General features: G+C 52.6%; 1 protein-coding gene across 1 annotated transcript in view; it reads right to left on the bottom strand.

The window, feature by feature from the left end:
• Positions 1-20,183, bottom strand: part of WNT3 (Wnt family member 3) — a 56,437-nt gene extending 36,254 nt beyond the window's left edge. The window contains exon 1 of the mRNA XM_032271909.1: positions 19,918-20,183. Within this exon, the coding sequence (XP_032127800.1) occupies positions 19,918-19,997 (80 nt within the window). The 5' untranslated portion in view covers positions 19,998-20,183. The remainder of the gene's footprint in view (positions 1-19,917) is intronic.
• Between the last annotated feature and the right edge of the window lie 418 nt (positions 20,184-20,601).

Here is a 20,601-nt window from a genome sequence, read left to right as displayed (position 1 = left end):
GTCCCCGGCACACAATCAATGGTGGTTGCCATGGTCATAGTGCTAATACAGACCAGTGGCATCCTCTGTGCCAGCACCATTTGTGTGCTTGCCACATATTAACCCCGTAATAAGTCCATAAGGAAGGTATATTATCATCACCTCTATTTTGGTGGGGAAACAGAGGCAGAGATTGGTGCACATTACTCAGGTAATTAGAGGCACATCTGAGCTGGCTAGAGGCTAAAGACTTAACCACAATGTTCTCCTGCCTCTCTCAGAAGAAATCAGATGAGAGATCTCATCTGAAAAACAAAAAAACAAAACAAAACAAAAACCCAGAAAATAACAAAAAAGAAAAAAAAAAGAATTTAAAAAATAAAATAAATAATTTTTAAAAATTAAAAAAAGAGATCTCATCTGTATGTCCCACTTGGGCAAGGGGCAGCGGGCGATGACACCAAGCCAGTTCCAGGAGCGCCCTGCTGTTCTGTGGCACTGCTGACTCACAGGCAATTCTGCCACTGCACAGGCTCAAAGCCAGCCCCACCCCAGGATCTCTGTCTTCCTGGGTCTATCATGAAGGCGCTGGTCACCCCCAGGTAAGTGCAACGTGGTTCCTGCCCCACAGGGTCTCCCAGCCTCACTGGTTGACAGATACAACTACAGGAAGCCTAAGAGGGGAGAGCGATTCATCAGCCAGACAGCCCGGGTGTCCCCTGGTGCAAGTTGAGCGGTCCCTGCTCCCTGACTGCCACCTAGGAGAGGGCTCAGCTGGATGGCTGACTGATTGGCTGACTGCTTCATTCATTCACTCTTGAGTGCATTCATTCATTCCTGCAACTCAGGCCCCTCCAGAACCGGTAGTCTGGACTGACCTAGTTCACATAGGATGATTACAACAGAACTCAGCAGACTCTCGGCTTGGTTACCAGGGAAAATAAGACCACAAGACCAAACTGACATGAAATAGGCAGAAGAATCTTCTCGATCCCATCTTCCAAACAGGTAACAGTTGTTACTTGTTGGGGAAAAGGGCTCCAAGTTAAATACTTTTGGAAAACAAGTTAAATAAATGAAAACAGAGTCATACTGGCAGAGCCTCTCAGAGCTACAACTATGCTAATGAGCTGCTAACATTCAAATGAGCACAGTCAACACCAGGAGGCTCCACGTTGCCGGTGGCGGTTCCTAAGTTGATTTGACTCTGGAAGCCTTTCTCAACAGGATAACATGGGGCTGATGTTATAAGAAACACACTATTTGGTGTCCCGCTCTGGCCCAAAAGGTGTCTGCAAAAGCTGTCCCAAAAAGCTGGAAGACAGCAGAAGTGAGGCTGGGAGGAAGTGAGCTGCCAGGAAAATGGTAGCTCTAAGCTGGTTTCTGAAAAATCCTGGGAAGTTCACGGCCAGGTGGAGGGGGATAGGAAGGAGTTTTCCATTAGGGAACGGGGTCCTGAGAGAAAGGTGGTGAAGACCCAAGGCAGTTGAGTCATCAGGAGTGGGCTTGCCCCAGGCATGAAGGAGGGCCTTGGGCCATGGGAAAAGCCATCTCAAAGATGAGAGCACAGATGGACATAACCTCTTTGGAAAAGTCTGGCATCATCTTGTAAAGCCAAACATTCACACACCCTGCAACCCAAAGTTCCCCGCCTAGGCAGGCACCTCCACGAACACCTTTCCCTGCTGTGTACAGCGAGACGCACGACCATGGCCAGGAGACAAAATCGATAAACTGCATATTCTAATGATGGACTATTATGCAGCTGTGAGCACATGAGAACTATAGCAAGACCCAGTAACAGTTTGAAACTTAGAAACACAATGCAGAAAGAGAAGAGCTCGCCATAGAAGGCCACATGCAGCCAGGTGCGGTGGCTCACGCCTGTAATCCCAGCACTTTGGGAGGCCGAGGTGGGCAGATCATCTGAGGTCAGGAGTTCGAGACCAGACTGAACCCCCATTTCAACATGATGAAACCCCATCTCTACTAAAAAATACAAAAATTAGCTGGGTGTGGTGGCACATGCCTGTAGTCCCAGCTACTTGGGAGGCTGAGGCAGGAGGATCACTTGAACCCAGGAGGCGGAGGTTGCAGTGAGCCGAGATCGCACCACTGCCCTCCAGCCTGGGTAACTAGACTGAAACTCTGTCTCCAAAAAAAAAAAAAAGAAGAAGAAGAAGACCATGTGGTATAACACCATTTTTATAATGCTAAAAACCTGTAAAATAAAACATTTTGTTTAAGCATTATTACCTGGGAAAACCAGTTTCTGTTGCCCAGGCTGGAGTGCAATGGCGTGATCCTGGCTCTCTGCAACCTCTGCCTCCTGGATTCAAACGATTCTCCTGCTTCAGCCTCCCAAGTCCTGGGACCACAGGCATGTGCCACCACGCCCGGCTAATTTTTGTATTTTTAGTAGAGACGGAGTTTCACCATGTTGGCCAGGCTGGTCGTGAACTCCCAACCTCAGGGGATCCTCCCACCTCGGCCTCCCAAAGTACTGGGATTACAGGTGTCAGCCACCATGCCCAAACAAAAACCAGTATTTTTAAGTAATGAAATAATTATGTAAAATTCAAGATGTGTTCTCCTCTGGAGGGAGATGGGCTGAGGAGGACCCACAGCTAGACACAATGGTCTAGTCACGGTCTGGTCCTTCAGGGGTATGGTGAGGCTCAGGTTTTCATTCTGTTATTATATCTAACATATATGATTGCTCTCTTATATAGGTCAAGTATTGTGTAATAAAATATTTTTTATCAGCTTGCAGAACAGCCGGTATCTGTTTAGGCTTGTGCCAGCCGTACCATTGGCGCATCAGGGCTTCTTTGCCATGAATTTCTTCTCAGCATTTAGCAGGCCTCTCTCGCCTAAAGGTTGGATGCACACAGTGACTGCCAACCCTGGGTCAGCCTGTATCCCACCCAGGCATCCAGCACGCCCAGCCACACTGACTCACTGTGCTTAGCAGGGCTTACATGGCCAGTGCCTCAGCCGTTAACTAGGATGATATGAAACCTACACAGGCCACTCCTTGGAACCCCCGTACAAATCCCTGATAACTAACCACATTTAATTCACCCTTCCCTTCTGAGAATTGAAGGCCTTTGTGAGTATTCTGGCCGAACAGGACACGAGAACACAAGGTCATGCCAGAGTCTGCGTTGCCTTTGGTCCACCGAGTCACAGGCTTCTGCCGCATGCCTCCCCAGCCTCTTCTTTCTCCAGATGGGCTGATTGGTTGGGACAAACCAACATAAAGTGTATGGGCTTCCCTGAAGCCAGCCCTTTCTGTTTTGGAAGTAATTCAGATCTTTCTGCTCTAAAGAAGTCTGGCCTGGGAAAGAATATTTTTGTACCCCTGCCACATTAGATGACCTGTAGAACATCCTTAATTACTCACCTTCACCTCAATGGAGTCTCAGTCTGTTGCCCAGGATGGAGTGCAGTGGCGTGATCTTGGCTTACTGCAACCTCTGCCTTCCAGGTTCAAGCAATTCTCCCATCTCAGCCTCCTGAGTAGCTGGGATTACAGCTGTGCACAACCACATCTGGCTAATTTTTGTTTTTTTTAGTAGAGACAGCACTTCACCATGTTGGCCAGGCTGGTCTCAAACTCCTGACTTCAAATGATCTGTCCGCCTTGGCTTCCCAAAGTGTTAGCATTGCAGGCATGAGCCATTTGCCTGTCCAGTTTGTCTATTATTTCATTTCAATCTCACAACTACCTTGAGATCACATTTTTTACCCCCTTTATACCAAGGAAGAGACTGAGACTCAGTGATTTTTAAGCAACCAAAGCAAAGTTCTAGAGCTTTGCAGTGGACATCTGGGGTGTGCACCACAGCTGATTCTGTCACAGAAGCTACTATCTTTCTGGAGTGCTATGTTCCCTCCCCCCCGCAGAGGTTAGATGCCTGGAACTGGACTTCTGGGAGATCACAGAGCGAGGGGAATGCTGTCCCAGAGAGTGGGGACCACCTGAGTCTGCACTGCAGCCTGCTTGGGAAGGAGCCTGATTCCTGGGCCAACTGATAACAGAATTCCTATTTATGTATTTATTTATTGGAGATGGAGTCTCACTCTGTCACCCGCACTGGAGTGCAGTGGCATGACCTTGGCTCATTGCAACTTCTGTCTTCTAGGTTCAAGTGATTCTCCTGACGCAGCCTCCTGAGTAGCTGGGATTATAAGCACGCACCACTACGCCTGGCTAATTTTTGTATGTTTAGTAGAGACGGGGGTTCACCGTGTTGGCCAGGCTGGTCTCGAAGTCCTGACCAGGTGATCCACCTGCTTCAGCCTCCCAAAGTGTTGGGATTACAGGCATGAGCCACCGCGCCTGGCCCGATAACAGAATTCCTAACCGTGCTCCTGCAGCACTCAGGACATGTGTGAGGCTTGCTAGTGATGTAGCAAAATCCCTGCCCTCAGGGGCTGACCCCTGCACTGGGAAGACAAGACAGATGCACATGAAGAGTTATCTGAGAATACAGAAAAACACACAAGTGCCAACTGGCTTCCTGGCAGGGTATCACAGAGGCAATGAGAACCCATCTGGGGCAGAGAGACTGAGTCTGGGACCAGCAGGTGACTCTCAAAGGTGTCCTTTCATCCCATAACCTGTCTTTGCAGATCCACTGTATGCCCTGCACTATGTTTGGTGGTGTGGGTTGAAAGATGATGGAGACCTGGTCCTGCCCACAGGTGACTTACAGTCTAGTCCACGAAATAAATGTGTTCAGAAAGGGCTTTGCTGGGGCCGCAGTGCTTAGGGAAGGCTGCACAGAGGAAGCGATGCCTGAACTATGATTTGAAGACTGAACAGGAGTTTGCAGTCATTCCAAGGGAAGGCAGGGGCTGGCGCAGAGGCACGGAGAGGTGAGGTGCACACGAGAATGACGCAGGCCATAACACGAAATTAATGTCAGCAAAAGGTGTGGGGTACTCACTGTGTAGACACCACCTGACCCTGTGCTAGTCTCACATGTGGTATACCCTTTCATCCTCACAGTAGTCCTCATCATCCCCATTTTACAGAGAGAAAACTGAGGCTTGGAGAGGTTAAGGCCACTCAGATAAAAAGGCAGAACTAGCCGGGAATGGTGGCTCATGCCTGTAATCCCAGCACTTTGGGAGACCGAGGCAAGTGGATCACCTGAGGTCAGGAGTTTGAGGCCAGCCTGGCCAACATGGTGAAGCCTCATCTCTACTAAAAATACAAAAATCAGCCAGGTGTGGTGGTGGGTGCCTGTAATCCCAGCTACTTGGGAGGCTGAGGCAGGAGAATCTCTTGAACCTGGGAGGCAGAGGTTGAAGTGAGCCATGATTGCGCCATTGCACTCCAGCCTGGGCAACAGAGCGAGACTCCATCTCAGAAAACAAATTAAATTAAGACTCTATCTCAGAAAACAAATTAAATTAAGACTGACCAAACTAATCAGAAAAGAAGATCCTTTGGGGCTCAGAAAGGCTAAAACATGGTCCAAGTTGAACAAACAGGGACCTGAAGGCGAGTGACCACGAGCTGCGAGGGAGTGGCAGTACCGCTGTGAATCCGCTAAGGGTGGGATGGAGACGGTGCAGCCACGGCAGAGGAGCCAAGTCCCCTTCTTGATGCTGTGGCAGTTCCACCCTGGTGGAACCGTTTCCCCACCAATCCCTAAGGCCTGGCTGCAGCATCTATCCCACCTGAAGTGACACCACTCAATGAAGCCTCATCCACCATGAGCCTAGTATTGAAAAGTTTCATGCCAGGATGACAAACTGTTAAACAGAAGATATTCTTTCTACCCAACTCATTAAGCTGTACACTGACAAGTTGTGTGCATGCCTGTATGCATGTTTGTGATATTGCAAAATATATATTTGTTCTTCGACCTAGTTTCCCAGCCTACAGCTCCTAAAATCCTTAGAATTTCCAGAGTGATGTCTTTTTGTATGCTAATGAGCTGATGGAGGGCTGGCAGCCCCTAGGGAGCTTCAGGATGGGGGCCGGTTACCCCCAAAGACCCAGGCAGGATTAGAGGGTTGGATGGACTTTTTTTTTGATGAAATTTCACTCTGTTGCCCTGGGTGGAGTGCAGCGTTGCGATCTCACTGCAACTTCCGCCTCCCAGATTCAAGAGATTCTCCTGCCTCAGCCTCCCGAGTAGCTGGGATTACAAGGTGCATAGCACCATGCTCGGCTAATTTTTTGTATTTTTAGTAGAGACGGGGTTTCACCGTGTTGGTCAGGCTGGTCTTGAACTCCTAACCTCAGGTGATCCACTCACCTTGGCCTCCCAAAGTGCTGGGATTACAGTTATGAGCCACCACGCCCAGCCATGATTAGAGGGTTGGACTTTTAACCCCAACTCCAACCTTTGGGAAGAGGGGAGGGGGCTGAAGGTTAAGTTGATCACTAATGGCCAGGGGTTTAATCAACAATGCCTATGGAATGAAGCCCTGACACAGACCCAAAAGGACAGGGCTCAAATGCTTATGGATAGATAGCCGAGCACATGGAGGTTCCTGGAGGTGGCATGCTGGGGAGGGCACAGATGTTCAGTGCAGCTTCCCCCATACCTCATCCTAGGCACCTCTTCATCTGTATCCTTTGTAATATCCTTTATAATAAACCAGTAAACGTGTGTTCCTGTGTTCTGAGAGCCACTCTAGCAAATTAATGGAACCCAAGGAGGGAGTCATGGGAACCCTGGTTTACAGCAGGTCAGTCAGGAGCACATGTAAAGCCACCTGGGGCTTAGGATTGGCACTGGACGTGGGGGGCTGTCCTGGGGACTCAGCCCTTAACCTATGGGATCAGATGCTATGTGCAGGTGGAGAGTGTCAGAACTGGATTGGATTGGAGGACACTGGGTGATGTCCGCTGCAGAATTGACGGCTTCCTTGGTGTGTGCAAACATTTCGTCACAGAAGTCTTCTGTACTGATTATTGTGGGGTGAAAGCAGAGGAAAGACAGTTTATGTTTTTCCTATACTTCCATTAAAAAGTTAACAATCATTCAGCCGGGTACAGAGGCTCACGCCTGTAATCCCAGCACTTTGGGAAACCGAGGCGGGCGGATCACCTGAGCTCAGGAGTTTAAGACCAGCCTCACCAACGTCGCGAAAACCTGTCTCTACTAAAAATACAAAACTTAGCCTGGTGTGGTGGTGCATGCCTGTGATCCCAGTTACCTGGGAGGCTGAGGCAGGAGAATTGCTTGAATCCAGGAGGCAGAGGTTACAGTGAGCCGAGATCACATCACTGCACTCCAGCCTGGGCAACAGCACACGACTAAGTCTCAAAATAAATAAATAAATAAATAAAGTTAAATAATCATTCTATCCTTCTATCTTGGGGAAAAACTGTATTTGCCACCTGGAGGGCTATGTTGTCCCATAAAGTTCATGCTAGACAATGGTGACATGGGGGATCAAGCCCCGAGCCTGCAGCCTGCCCATCCCTGCTGCATCCCACACTGGACGCCCCAGCCACACCCCCGAGCTCCAGCTACAGCCCCTGCAAATGAATTCCCTTTGACCAGCTCTTCGCAGCCAGCACTGTGGCCTGCCCTGGCGGGATGAGCCCCAGGCAGAGGCCTGCAGGACCTGGAAGCAGGCTCATGGCTGTCTGGGCCAGAAACTCCAGAAGCCTGGATTCTCAGAGAGAGGCTGAGGAGGGTGGGCATGGGCTGTAGGTGGGTATTTCTCCCTGAGCACCCAGCGTGCCTTCTCCTTTCAGGTAAAGTGTGTTTTCCTTTATGTCCTGGCTGTGAGGAAACTCAGGGGCAAACCTGAATCTGCATTCTTTTTTTTTTTTTTTTGGGGGGGGGACGGAGTTTCGCTCTCGTTACCCAGGCTGGAGTGCAATGGCGCGATCTCGGCTCACCGCAACCTCCGCCTCCTGGGTTCAGGCAATTCTCCTGCCTCAGCCTCCTGAGTAGCTGGGATTACAGGCACACGCCACCATGCCCGGCTAATTTTTTGTATTTTTAGTAAAGACGGGGTTTCACCGTGTTGACCAGGATGGTCTCGATCTCTTGACCTCGTGATCCACCCACCTCGGCCTCCCAAAGTGCTGGGATTACAGGCTTGAGCCACTGCGCCCGGCCCTGCATTCTTGTACCTGCATTGACCTTGACTTGCATATTTGTCTTCTCCTTGACCTTGATCTTGCTCTTCTGTTTTGATTTTGTTATTTACTTTTATTTTTTGAGATGGAGTCTCACTCTGTTGCCCAGGCTGGAGTACAGTGGTGGGACCTGAGCTCACTACAACCTCCTCCTCGCAGGTTCAAGCAATTCTCCTGCCTCAGCCTCTGGAGTAGCTGGGATTACAGGCATGTACCACTATGCCTAGCTAATTTTTGTATTTTTAGTAGAGATGGGGTTCCGACACATTGGCCAGGCTGGTCTCGAGCTCCTGACCTCAAGTGATCCGCCTGCCTCGGCCTCCTACAGTGCTGGGATTACAGCACAAGCCGCCGCGACCAGCCTGTTTTTATTTTGTTATTTAATCTGATTTTTGTTATAAGCCTCTTGAGGGCAGGCATGTTGGATTCCAGACTCCCTGCCCTGTGGGGAAGGGAAACACCATGAGACACCAGAAGGAAGCTTCTAAGTCAGAGAGTCAGGGGCAGGCCTCCTCTTTGCCGGATTTAAAGGCAATTCTGTGACTATAGGGCTTGCAGGAAGTTGTAAAAAAGCCGGCGAGAGATTAGAAGAGGGAAAGAAAAGAGGCGACCTCTCTGAAGACAAGACCTTTGTAGACTTGGGGAAAAGTTGACAGTAAAGCGGAAAGAAGGCTGAGTGTGGGGGCTCACGCCTATCATCCTAGCATTTTGGGAGGCCAAGGCAGGTGGATCACTTGATGTCAGGAGTTTGAGACCAGCCTGACCAACATGGTGAAACCCCATCTCTACCAAAAATACAAAAAAGTAGCTGGGTAGGGTGGCGAACACCTGTATTCCCAGCTGCTCAGGAGGCTGAGGCAGGAGAATCTCTTGAACCTGGGAGGCAGAGGTTGCGGTGAGCTGAGATCACACTACTGCACTCCAGCCTGGGCAGCAAGAGCAAAACTCGGTTCAAAATAAATAAATAAATAGAAAAAAAAAGAAACAGAAAGAAATGGACTGGAATTCTCACAACTCAAAACCATCCAGTGAGGACCAACTCCCTACCAGAGCAATGTTTATTTTGCTTTTTAATTCATGTCGCTTTGCTTCTTTCCAGAATGGATTTGAAGAGGTTGACAGCAAATGTGTATCCCAAAGACAAGTCTTTATTGAGCTTCCACTCTGCAGGCCAGGTGCGAAGACTCCAACGTGCCTGCCCTCAAGAGGGTGATGATGGAAAACACATCAGATTAAATAACAAAATAAAAATGAAAGACAGGCCCACACGGGCGCAAGGATGGGGCTTCAGGTGTACCTCTGAGATTCCTCACAGCCAGGGCATAAAGGGAAGCATGCTTGATCAGAAAGGAGAAAGCACACTGGCTCCTCAGCCAGAAATACAGCCGAACGTCGAATTGAGAAAGTAGAATGAAAAATCAGCTGTTTCAGAGACACCAGCACAAGAACTGGACTAGGGCAAGAAAGAAGATTCTGCCCAAGTGCTTTCTGGCATGTGGCTGGTGGAGACCAGATGCAAAGCAGCGGGAAGGACTAAGTAGGAGGAAAGAGCTTAGTGCTGGAAGGAATCTGAGAGGTCATTTTCGCTCTCTCCATTCTGTTTCACAGATGAGGAAACTGAGGCTTGGGAGGCAGTGATTTGATCAAGCTCATCCTTACCCATCTCCGAGGCAATGAAATGCTCACCTGGCCACTGCTGTCAGCAACTGCACAGCCCCAGCTGGAGGACAGCCTCATGACTTGAGGAAAGGTGGCCAGTGAGGAGGGCATATCCCCAAGTAAGAGACCTCCCAGACATTCACAAGTAGTATCTATAAGCCCAAAGCATCAGCCTTCAAGTTGAAGGTCAAAGGTAAACTTGCCTCAAAACCATCCTTTGGGGAACAAAGTAGAATATGAACAAGCAAAATTTTACCCCAACGAGTCCACAACTGAGCCTGAACCGCGGTAGAAAGAAAAAGGATTTAGGTCCAACAGGGTGTGGGCTCAGAGCTTCCCATGCCGTGCCCAGGCTGTACTACAGGACTCCCCATCTATAAACTGGCAAGAATTTGATTCAGATCCTGATGTCTGTATGGGTACCAGCACATAGCACATTGTCAACAAACATATTAACCTGTTCCTGGGTGGAGAATCAACTTCTGCCAATTGCAAAATCTTAAAATTAATGACTTAAGACAGTGAAGTATCATGTGAGCTGGTGAGCATGGAGGGAAAAATAGTACACAAATGAATGTTTGCAAATGGAGCTGGGATGAAAAAAAAGAAACCCAGGGGAATTGACACTGTGGAGAAAAGGCTCATGTCAGCTTCTGGGACAGCAGCCTGCTCAGGTCGAGTGGCCCATCCACCTTGGGAGACCCTCCAAGGACCCTCCACAGTCAGGGCTGTTAGCTATGTGACCTGAACCAAGTGGGGTCCCAGCTGAGCAGCACAGAGCAGGCTGACCCCTGGTCAACAGGCACCAGGTTGGGCTGCCTTTTAAGGTCAGAGAGAGGAGGTGGAAGCATTTCAATGAACAAGCACAGAGGCGAGTATTGCAGTTGAAGTGGGATGTTGCAGGGATCCAGGGGATTTGTGAAAGGTACAGCTGTACAGGTGGACAAAGGCGAGATCATAGGGAGCCCCAGACAGGAAGAGGGGAGCCACGGGAGGTTTTAGAGCAGGGGAGTGGCACCCTCAGCAATCCATGTTGTGAAGATGAGTGATGGGAGCTGGAGAGGAGGCGGGACGCCTGCTCACACACAACACAAGCCCCTATTTGCATTCCTAATGGGCCCTGGGAGATTGGTTTTCCCTGCTGGCCCAGCTGGCTCTGGCAGATAAGTGGGACTCTGCCTAGGGGCAGGTTTTGCAGAAAGGTCTTCCCGACAGACCTGGGTGCTTGGTCCTGTTGCTCCCATCCCCCTCCCCAACACATGCACACACACAGTCAGTCCACCGAGTGAGTTTTCCCAGTCGAGCTGGGGGAATGGGTTGTGCCCATCTCCTAGTTTGCCAGGCCTTACACAGGCCATGAGGGTTCCCTGATGACCACAGGCCTCAGCAGAGCCCCTTCCAGCTGCCAGCTCTTTGCCCTCGCCCTCCTCATCGCCACCTACCTCTTCCCATGTGTCCATGGTTGGAAATCTCCTCCAGGTCCGGCCAGTGGTTTTAGCATTAGGCGGGGAGGATGACCAAGCCTCACGCCCTGAGCTGTGAACCTGGGCACACCCCGTGACCAGTTGGCCTCAGACCTGAGGCCTCTACGCCCTCTCCCAGGGGCTCTCCATTGAGCGTAAGGACTCCTGCAGGAAGGAGCTGAGAACCTCCCTGTCCAGCCCCACTTCTTCCTCTGCTGGAAATATCAACTCCTCATGCTCAGAGGCTCAAGGGGGCTCTTGGGTCCATTCTTAGCACTGGCTGAGAAGGCGCTAGCTCTTACACCTTTTTTTTTTTTTTTTTTTTTTGAGACGGAGTCTCGCTCTGTAGCCCAGGCTAGAGTGCAGTGGCACAACCTCGACTCACGGCAACCTCCGCCTTCCAGGTTCGAGCAATTCTCCTGCCTCCCTCCCAGTAGCTGGGATCACAGGCATGCGCCATCACCTCTTCTCTTTCTTTTTTTTTCCTTTTTTAAGATACGAGTCTCGGTCTTGTTGCCCAGGCTAGGTGCAGTGGTGCGATCTCAGCTTACTGCAACCTCTGTCTTTGGGGTTCAAGCAATTATCCTGCCTCAGCCTCCCGAGTAGCTGGGATTACAGGCGTGCACCACCATGCCCAGCTAATTTTTTGTATTTTTACAAAAATACAAAAAGAGATGGGGTTTCACCATGTTGGCCAGGCTGGTCTCAAACTCCTGACCTCAGGTGATCCACCTGCCTCGGCCTCCCAAAGTGCTGGGATCACAGGCATGAGCCACCATGCCTGGCCTTCTTATTTCTTTTTTCTATGACTCACAATGATAGTTAACTTCTCTGGAAAGGGCTTTCACAAAGATCATTCCACCTGAAGCTCTTCAAGGCCCTGCAAACAGGCAGGGCAGGTGGTTATTATCGTCACCCAATTTGCAGATGAGAAAACTGAGGGAGGGAGGAGGCTCATTCCCCTGTCTCACAGCTGTGTGTGTAGAGTTTAGGGCTCTGCATCCCCTCCCCACCACCCTTTGACCACCCCCTCCACCAGGCACAGATGGTCCAAACAGCTGGGCAACCTGAACGTGGGACACAGCCTGCAGGATTGCAGTCTCGGAGCTGGAAGTCCTTGGCCAGCAGTTTATCCAACTCTCCTGTTTACTGATACTCAGAACAGTTAAGGGTGGTGCCTAATATCAAGATGGTGGCAGAGCCAGGTCTCAGGTGCCCTAACTGCCCGCGCAGAAGCCTCCCATCTCCTCACACTGATCCCTCTCGCCCCAGAGCCCGCTCCAGCGTCTCCTTCCTTCCCTAGATGTATGGGTGTGCCTGACATTTCTGGAATTCACTCCACACATATAATGAGGCCATTTTGAGAAGGCCTGCCTCAGGGGGAACCAGAGAGCTGTCTAGTGTCCCCACCCTGACCCCTGCCAACTCCTCCCGGCTGTACAAGCCAGGCTGCAACAGATAAATTGACACTGCCGGCCTCAGCAACCCTACCCCTGCCTGCCCCACACCTTTCCAGCCTTAAGAACTAGCAGTGAGGGATTTGGGATTCACAGCTGCGCAGGCTGCCCGGGAACTAAGCGGCCTTAGAGAGGTATCATCAGGTGGCTTGCTCCATGCGTCAGTGTTCACATGGGAAATGCCGATGTCAACTCAGCAAGAATTGAAACAGAATGGGGGCTCCAGTCAACAGCGCGGAGTGATTGTAGCTGCAGCCAGCGGCATTGGGGTGACTCTCTGAGATACTAGTTTATCATGAGGATATGGGGCCGCGCCCGCTGGCAGAACCGATGTGCGCCTGGAGTGAGACCGGTGGCCTAATGCTGAAAAACCGGGTTTTGGCCTCTAAGCGCAGGGCCTTCTCTCCAGCCCACGTAGCCCACTGAGATCCGAGTGACAGAAAAGGAGCAGACCCGCAGGCAGGCCCTCTGAGGCAGCAGCAGGACAGGGTGCCAGAAGGAGAGTGTGGAGTTGCCACTCCGAAGATTCTAGAAACTCTGGCCCGGGTGCAGTGGCTCACACCTGTAATCCCAGCATTGGGAGGCTGAGGCGCATGGATCACCTGAGGTCAGGAGTTCAAGACCAGCCTGGCCAACATGGTGAAACCCCCATCTCTACTTAAAATACAAAAATTAGCCAGGCGTGGTGGCACATGCCTGTAGTCCCAGCTACTTGGGAGGCTGAGGCAGGAGAATCACTTGAACTCAGGACGCAAAAGTTGCTGTGAGCCGAGATCATGCCACTGCACTCCAGCCTGGGCAACAGAGCAAGACTCTGTCTCAAAAAAAAAGAAAAAAACAGAAACTCTGCCCAGGTGGCGTAGCTATTCACCTGCCCAGAAGCAGTGAGGAGACCCAGTGCTCCCTCCAGCAGGCCTGTTTTCCAGTGCATCACCATCCACCCTCCCTTGGAGAAGTCCCAGTAGATAGGATCCGTCCTCCTCCCTCTTTTGCCACCTTCTCCACTCCCAGGGGCCTAGCCTCTCACTGAGAGCAGGGATTCCCTCTCTGGCAGAAGGATAAAGAAGGACCCTGCTTGGAGCCGGGACAGCCAAAGGGACAGGGCCTGGATGGGGAGGAGGTAGAAGTCTAGCCCCTGCCGCCTCCCCACACATACCTCCACCCCCCACCCCCGCCCCAAGAATGTAATTAAGCAGCAGCTTCTGCCAGGAGCCAAGCTTTCTGCCTTCCGACTATAAATCACTTTCTGAATCATCTCAGCTCCTAGAGAAACAGCTTCTGCCCAGGCTGCTCCAGGCAGCCCTGGTGCCACTCCCCCAGCAGGCCTGCTTCCCCCCAACTCCTGTGCCCAGCCCCCTGGCTCTAGGTCCCAACAACAGTCCGGCAGACTCTGGGGGTCGGGGGAGGATTAGGGGAGACTCTAGTAACCTTCTCTACCCTGCCCTCCCTTCCTGAGCAGGCAAAGAGCTGAAGTGAGGTTAGCCTGGCCCAGCGTCCTCAACTTGAGAATAAAACTACAGCACTATGGGGCAAAATAGGCAAAAAGAAGAAAAGGAGAAAACAGAGTCAGGTGGGGCAAATCTGGGAGGGCTTCTTGGAAGAGGCAAGTTTGGCTCCAGGACTTCAGATAGGGGGTGAAAATGGCTAACATCAATATACTTCCTGTGCGAAAGGTATCGTTTTAAGAAGTATTCACTCAGTCATTTTCGAAACCCTATGAAATAGAGGCAATCATTACCTTCATTTTACAGATGAGGAAACTGAGGCTTGTAGAGGTTAACTTGCCGTAGGTTACCCAGGCAGTACATGAAAAAGCCAGATGTGAATGCAGACGGCCTGGCTGCAGAAGAGTGGGAGTGTTTGGGGCGAGGTTTGGAAGTGCAAGCAGGCTGGCTTGGGCGAGTGGGGCAGCCAGTTCTTTGGGATTTAGGTCAGATGGAGCCACAGAAGGAAAGAGGTGGACTGTCTAATACAAGCCAGAATGTGTGCAGTGGAGTGTCACGCTTCACAGCAATGAGCCCAGAACCTGTCCCAGCCCTGTGACTCTGAGAGGGAGAAGGGACCCCTCCATGTGCTTAAGGAAAATGAAGCCCAGAAGGAGACAGGGACCTGAATGAAGCCCAGAGAAGGGAAGTGACTTATTCCAGATGACAGGGTCCGTGGGTACTAAACTTGGAATTCAGACACAGTATCTCCCAACTCCCCATTCGAACCATTTTCGAGCATACAAGGTAACACGGGTATAAAAATGTAACATCAGGATGGCCCTAACCTTTGGGGGGTGGGGGTGGGGCTAGGCATACCTCCTCCCTGAGTTAGGAATGAGGGGTGGAAGACGTTTTGTCCTCCTTGGCAGCTGGAGAAAGTTTCTGTGGCTCACATCAGGGTAGGTGGGAAAGGTTCTGCTCAACTCCCGGCTCATCACATTCTGAGACCAGAAATATCTTCCCTTTCCCCACTTCTTTTTCCCTGGAAGGGTCTGTGAGCTGCATCCTCCTCTGAAATAAGTCACCTTTCCTGTGCCATCCCCTGGCTCCTTGTCTCCTGCCTGGACCAAGGAGAGACTTCTTCCAATTCTACATCAGCCCAAGCACCATTAATGTTTATTAGCATTAAGTTCTGTAGTGAGGAGGGCGGGGGATGCTTGCTGGGCTGAGTTCACTCTTTGGAGATTTCCACCCAGAGCCCTCTCTGCCTCAGTTTCTCCACCTTTGTCAGTGACTGAGCATGCAGCCAGAGGCCAGACTGTGGGCCCTGGTAGCACCTGGCTGGGTTCGCCACTGGTGAAGCTGCAGCAGGTACCTCCTAAAGGACTTGGCACCGCAGTCCAGCTCCTACCTCTTTCACCTCCTCACCAAAGGTTTTCCTACCAGGCCAGGATTCGTTGCAGGGCAGACATCTCAGACCCAAGCCCTCGGGATCCCTGTGGTGGAGATAGGGGAGATACTCAGACTCCACCCATCGCTCACCTCTTGGCCCCAGAGCTGTTGATAAAATGCTCTGAGAGTCTAGAACTTTCCCTAAGAGCTGCCCCTTCCCCCACGCCATCCCCCCACATATTAAAGCAGGTTCTTCTAAGGACATAGCTCAGGCTCCTGATATTATTATAACGTTTGACCTGTTTTCTTCTTTTTAAGCAAAATGTGATCCCTTCAGAAGAATACCAACAGATCAGCCACCTATTTTGCTCCCTCTGGACTCCGAAGCCCCGCCCACGATGGGGGCGGGGTGAGCAGGAGGGCTGTTAACTCACTTCCAAGAGACCTGGACTAATTTCCCCGCCACTTCCCCCCAGGGAAAGGTCTGCCCTGGAAGGAAGACCACCCGGTTACAGCCTGGCCATCCAATCTGGTATCTGCCCATCTGTCTGTCTGTCTGTCTGTGGGATCAACAGCCTCCAGCCAGCTCAGCTTCTCGCCAGCCCCAGCCAGCCCAGCCCCAGCGAGCTGTAATTCCTGCCTGTTACAAGTGTTAACACCTGGCCTGGGGCCTTCCTCCCCCGCAGTCTCCAGGTGCCTCCCTGGGCCCAGCCCACTGACCCCCACGGGGTTTGACTGAACATGTTCACAAGCCTCTGAAAGGCGGGTGGAGGTGGGGAGTGGGTGGGGGAGGCAACAGGACATCTGACAGATGGGGAAACTGAGGTAGGGCTTAGGCAGGCGCTCAAGTGGGAGGATAGTCCTGGGATGGCAGATCAAGAACTCAGGTGTCCTATTTCCCAGCTCGCTGCCCTTGTCCTCTGCAAAACACTTTCACCCATGCTGTGAGGCAGGGATGGCTGGGGACCCCTGGGTGAAGGGTAAGGAAGCAGACCCAGATGGGTGAGCACTAGTCTTCAGTCACACAGCAGCAGGGTGAGCTCCTGACCCCCCAGCAGACCCCCTCCATCACTGGAATGTAGCAGGTGCTGGGCTAGGCCCTAATAACATAGGTTTATCCACCCCCCCCCCACCCCATGCCCCCAAGAAGGAGAAGAAAGACAAGTTTCTCCACCAGCAGCTGACTGGGACTGACAAGGGGAATTCGAGAAATCAGTGCTGCTGCTTCTGTCCTGGCTCTGTCACTACCTGGAGCACATCTCCCTTCCAGGGGCCTCAGTCTGAGGCCCCTTAGAGCTGTCCCTTCTGGTCATCCTTCACACAGGACCAGGGTCAAGCCGTGTGGGCTGAGGGTGTCGTCCTTGAGGGGCGGCATGGACAGAAATCCCAGCTACAAGACTTCCCCTGTCAGTGCTTCCTGGGGAATGAGTGAGCAGGTGGGCCAAGGAGGGCAAGGCAAGATGGGCTCAGATGCTCAAAGTATTGGAATCTGACTGGCCGGCAGGGTGGCGGGTGGCTGGGATGGAGAGGCGGGGCCGAAATGGGATCAGGAATCAGAGGCCCCTCCACCCTGCAGCCCCAGCGCCAGCCCTGAGGTGACTCACCCTCCACCCCAGCTCCAAGACCAAAGAAAACAATCTCAGAGAGAAAGGCCAGTGACTCTTGTGCATCAACAGACAGGACAAGCTGGTGCCAAGGAAGCCTCTGCCCCTGCCTCTCCAGTGTGCCATCCCTGGCCAGCTGTGCCCCCTGCAGCCACCTTGTGAGACTTTTGCTTCCTGTTGGGCCTCTCCTCCAGGCCCATGGCTGCCCACCAAACACCCAAGCTCAAGTGTCATTCATACCCACAGGTAGCTGTCTGTAAACATATTCACAGCCACACAGCCCCAGGCCCAGCACCTGGGGACAGGATCACAGGCAGACTCAGACACAGCCCTCACGCAGTATGGACTTGAGGCTCACTCTCCTACTTACAAGCACAATCAGGTCATGGCCATGAGCACTGATATTCACGCACAAAGACATCTGTGGGGCTTTCCCCACACTGTCAGGAAGGCATGCACGCGCGCGCGCGCGCACACACACACACACACACACACACTCACATGCTCAGTCATGAACACAGTCAAGCCCAGCGTCATAAGCAGACACAGGCACTGACCTTTACATGGGCAAAGATACTTCTAGACTTCTCTCTGTCTCTCACACACGTACATACACACATCACAGCATCAGCCGCTTGCTGACACTTGTGTACAGAGACACAGCACACCCTATCGTGGGCCAAGGATTCCCCAACACACCCACACAATTTCACATCCACAGTTGCCCAGTTGTAGGCACAAACACTTTTGCACCTAGAGACACATTAGTGTATAGACAACACCTCTTAGGATCATAGACCCAGAAACATACACACACACACAGACACACCTCTCCTTGGCTTAGACAAAACAGCATCCCTGTCCCCTACCAAATTCCCAAACAAGCCATGTGTCTAGCATGATGTGAGGTCCGGTGTCTTGACCTTTCAGCTTTCCCCAGCATTTCCTCTGATTGGGTAATTCCTATCTAGATGGTGCCCAAGACACCATTTCACACCAGAATCTCCACCAACTGGAAGAGTGTCCTCTTCCAATCCATAGGGCTGGAGAGCCTGGTCTCTCTTCCCCAGTCCCTGCCACCTATGGGCCACCAAGCCTTTCCTTACTACCCTCCCCCACCCACCAGAGTCCCTGTGAAGGCAAGGCAAAGAACAGCATGGCCTTGGCCCGGGAATGAGAAGAGGATCAGGAATGGCTGGGTAAGGCTGGACTGGTGTGGGCAGCAGCCTTTCCCCAGACCTGCGGAGCCCCCCATCCTGGAGTCCCTCGATGTCCTGGCCACCCCATGGACTTCTTTATGTGCTGGAAGCCTCAGGTTAGCCCAGCTCCATGGAAAAGTGTGGGTTGGGCAGAAGAAAGACTTCCCCTTGGCTGGCTGTCCTGGGAGCAACTCCTAGCACCCTCTAAATGGAGGCCCTTGGCCATGCCCCCACCCTCTCTCCCAGGGGCCCCCAAACACGCAGACACAAATGCTGCCACCCCCAAACAACTAGAAGACTCGGGGTGTGGCCCCCAAATCCCGCCATCTCTGCTCCTCCTACCCAAGGCTCTGGGGTGGCGAGGCAGGGAGACTGGGGGCCTGCAGGCAGTACCGCAGCATGGTGGCACTTCTCTCTGACTTTCACCCTGGGGGCCACAGCCCACTTCTCACTCACAGATCGCCAATTCTTCCTCCTCACCTCCCACCCCCAGGCCGAGGCTCTCCTACATCCAGGAGGGGAAGATTCTTTAATTAAAGTTTTCCGGAATGCAGGGGGCTGGAGACTGGGAGAGGCGGGGTGTAATTTAGAGAACTGGTTTCAGTGTCTTCCCCTCTGGCCCCTGGGACCTGTGGAGGGTGGGGGAGCGGCGATGGGGCCGATTGGAAAACAAGGGGACTCCTGGAGCTGAGGCTCCCAAAGGGATGTTTATTCCTCACACAGGCCCCCCAGACAAGCACAGCCCCCCAAGCACTGCACCCGGCTTCCCAGCCTTATTTACTAAAATGTCTTTTGTATCCGCATTTCTCGGGGACCGAATTCTCCTTTCCGTCTCCCTTTCTCCTCAGTCCTCGGTTTTCCAAAAGGAACAAATGTGACATGGAGAATTGGGTTTTTGGTCAAAGAACAACAAGCCTACCCCTCCCAGACAACTACATTTTCAAGGAACCCCCCTTTTGCCAGGGTGGACAAGCAGGAAATGAATAAAACCCGAATTCAATGGCATCCCGGATCAGCAAATACCATATTCACTCCAGAGGCTCAAGATGAATCTAGAGCAGTGGGGAGAATCTGATGAAATCCCCCCACTCCCTTGCCCCGGGAGGAGCCCTGACGCCTTTGGGGTCTGAAATACGAAGGCAAGGGGTGTTATTGTGGGGAATCTCTTGATGGAGGCGCCGGCAGAGGTGGGGTGGCAGTGAAGGAACAGGATGGTTTTGCCCATGAAGACCCCAAAATGGAGAAGAGGAGTGGCTGGGCCCCAGGGACAGCGCTGGATTTCCAGAAACCCAGCTGCAAGCAAATGGGGGGTCTTCGGGGGGGCCTCTAGATTGGGACGGGCAGAGGGTTAGGATCCAAGAATAAGAAACCTCCTGAGACGGGGAAAGTCCTCCAGCCTCAGCAGCCGGGAGCAGGGAAAATGGTGAGGGAGCCAGGAGTTGGATTCCGAAGGCGACACCAGCAGAAAATCCAGGAGGGGTGGGCGGGTGGGGGGCTGGAGGGAGGCGAGGAGAGGAGCCCCAGCCCTGCCGCAGCCCACCCCTAGCCGGCGCCCCCACCTTCCCCGGACGCGGCGGGGAAACCGGGCCGCGGGCAGACAAGAGGCGAGTCTTACCACCAAATTGGGTAGCCGGCGAGGACCCTGGTGCCACAGAGCAGGAGGCCGAGGAGCAGCCCGAGCAGGTGGGGCTCCATTAGAAGCGGCTCGGAGGAGGAAGTTTGCCCGTGACCATGAAGAGGGGGAGCGACGCCCCCAATAGTTGGAACAAAGTCCACTTGAGATTGGAAATGACTTTCGGGCTTGTCAGAAGCGCACCTCCACCCGCAGCCGCCCCCCTCCTGAGCCCAGCGCGGAGCAGCCGGGTTTGAGGATGTCAGCGAGCAGCCAATCAGCGCCCGCGGCCTAAGGTAAGAGATGAGTCTGTAGTTCAGCCTGTCAATCACACACCCCTCCCGCCCGGCCCACAACTCGGGCTCTGGGAAGGGCATCGCCCAGCAAACTTGGGCAAAGCCCGCGCCCTGGACGCCGCAAGGCTTCGCGGGGGTCGCGGGGGGCCGGACCTTCTGCTACCGCCGCGGCCCCCCGCCGGCCAGGGTTAGGGCGCGGGGGCTTTGACCCGGGCGTTCACATGGCGAGGGCTTGGCGTGGGCATGAACGGGTGGCTCCTCCGCTGGCGGGGACCGTGACCCGTTGGGACGTGGGCCCGTGAGGAATCGAGGGTGGAAAACACAGGGATGTTTCCAGAAGCCCCACTCGAGCGGGTCAGGATCGGGGGGTGGGGGAACGCACCCCCTCCCA

The sequence above is a fragment of the Sapajus apella genome, unplaced genomic scaffold, assembly GCF_009761245.1.
Source record: "Sapajus apella isolate SASKATOON/1434 unplaced genomic scaffold, GSC_monkey_1.0 scaffold263, whole genome shotgun sequence".
In the NCBI taxonomy this organism is placed as follows: Eukaryota; Metazoa; Chordata; class Mammalia; order Primates; family Cebidae; genus Sapajus; species Sapajus apella.
The sequence above is the reverse complement of the archived record's forward strand: the minus strand, read 5'-3'. Positions and strand labels throughout refer to the sequence as shown.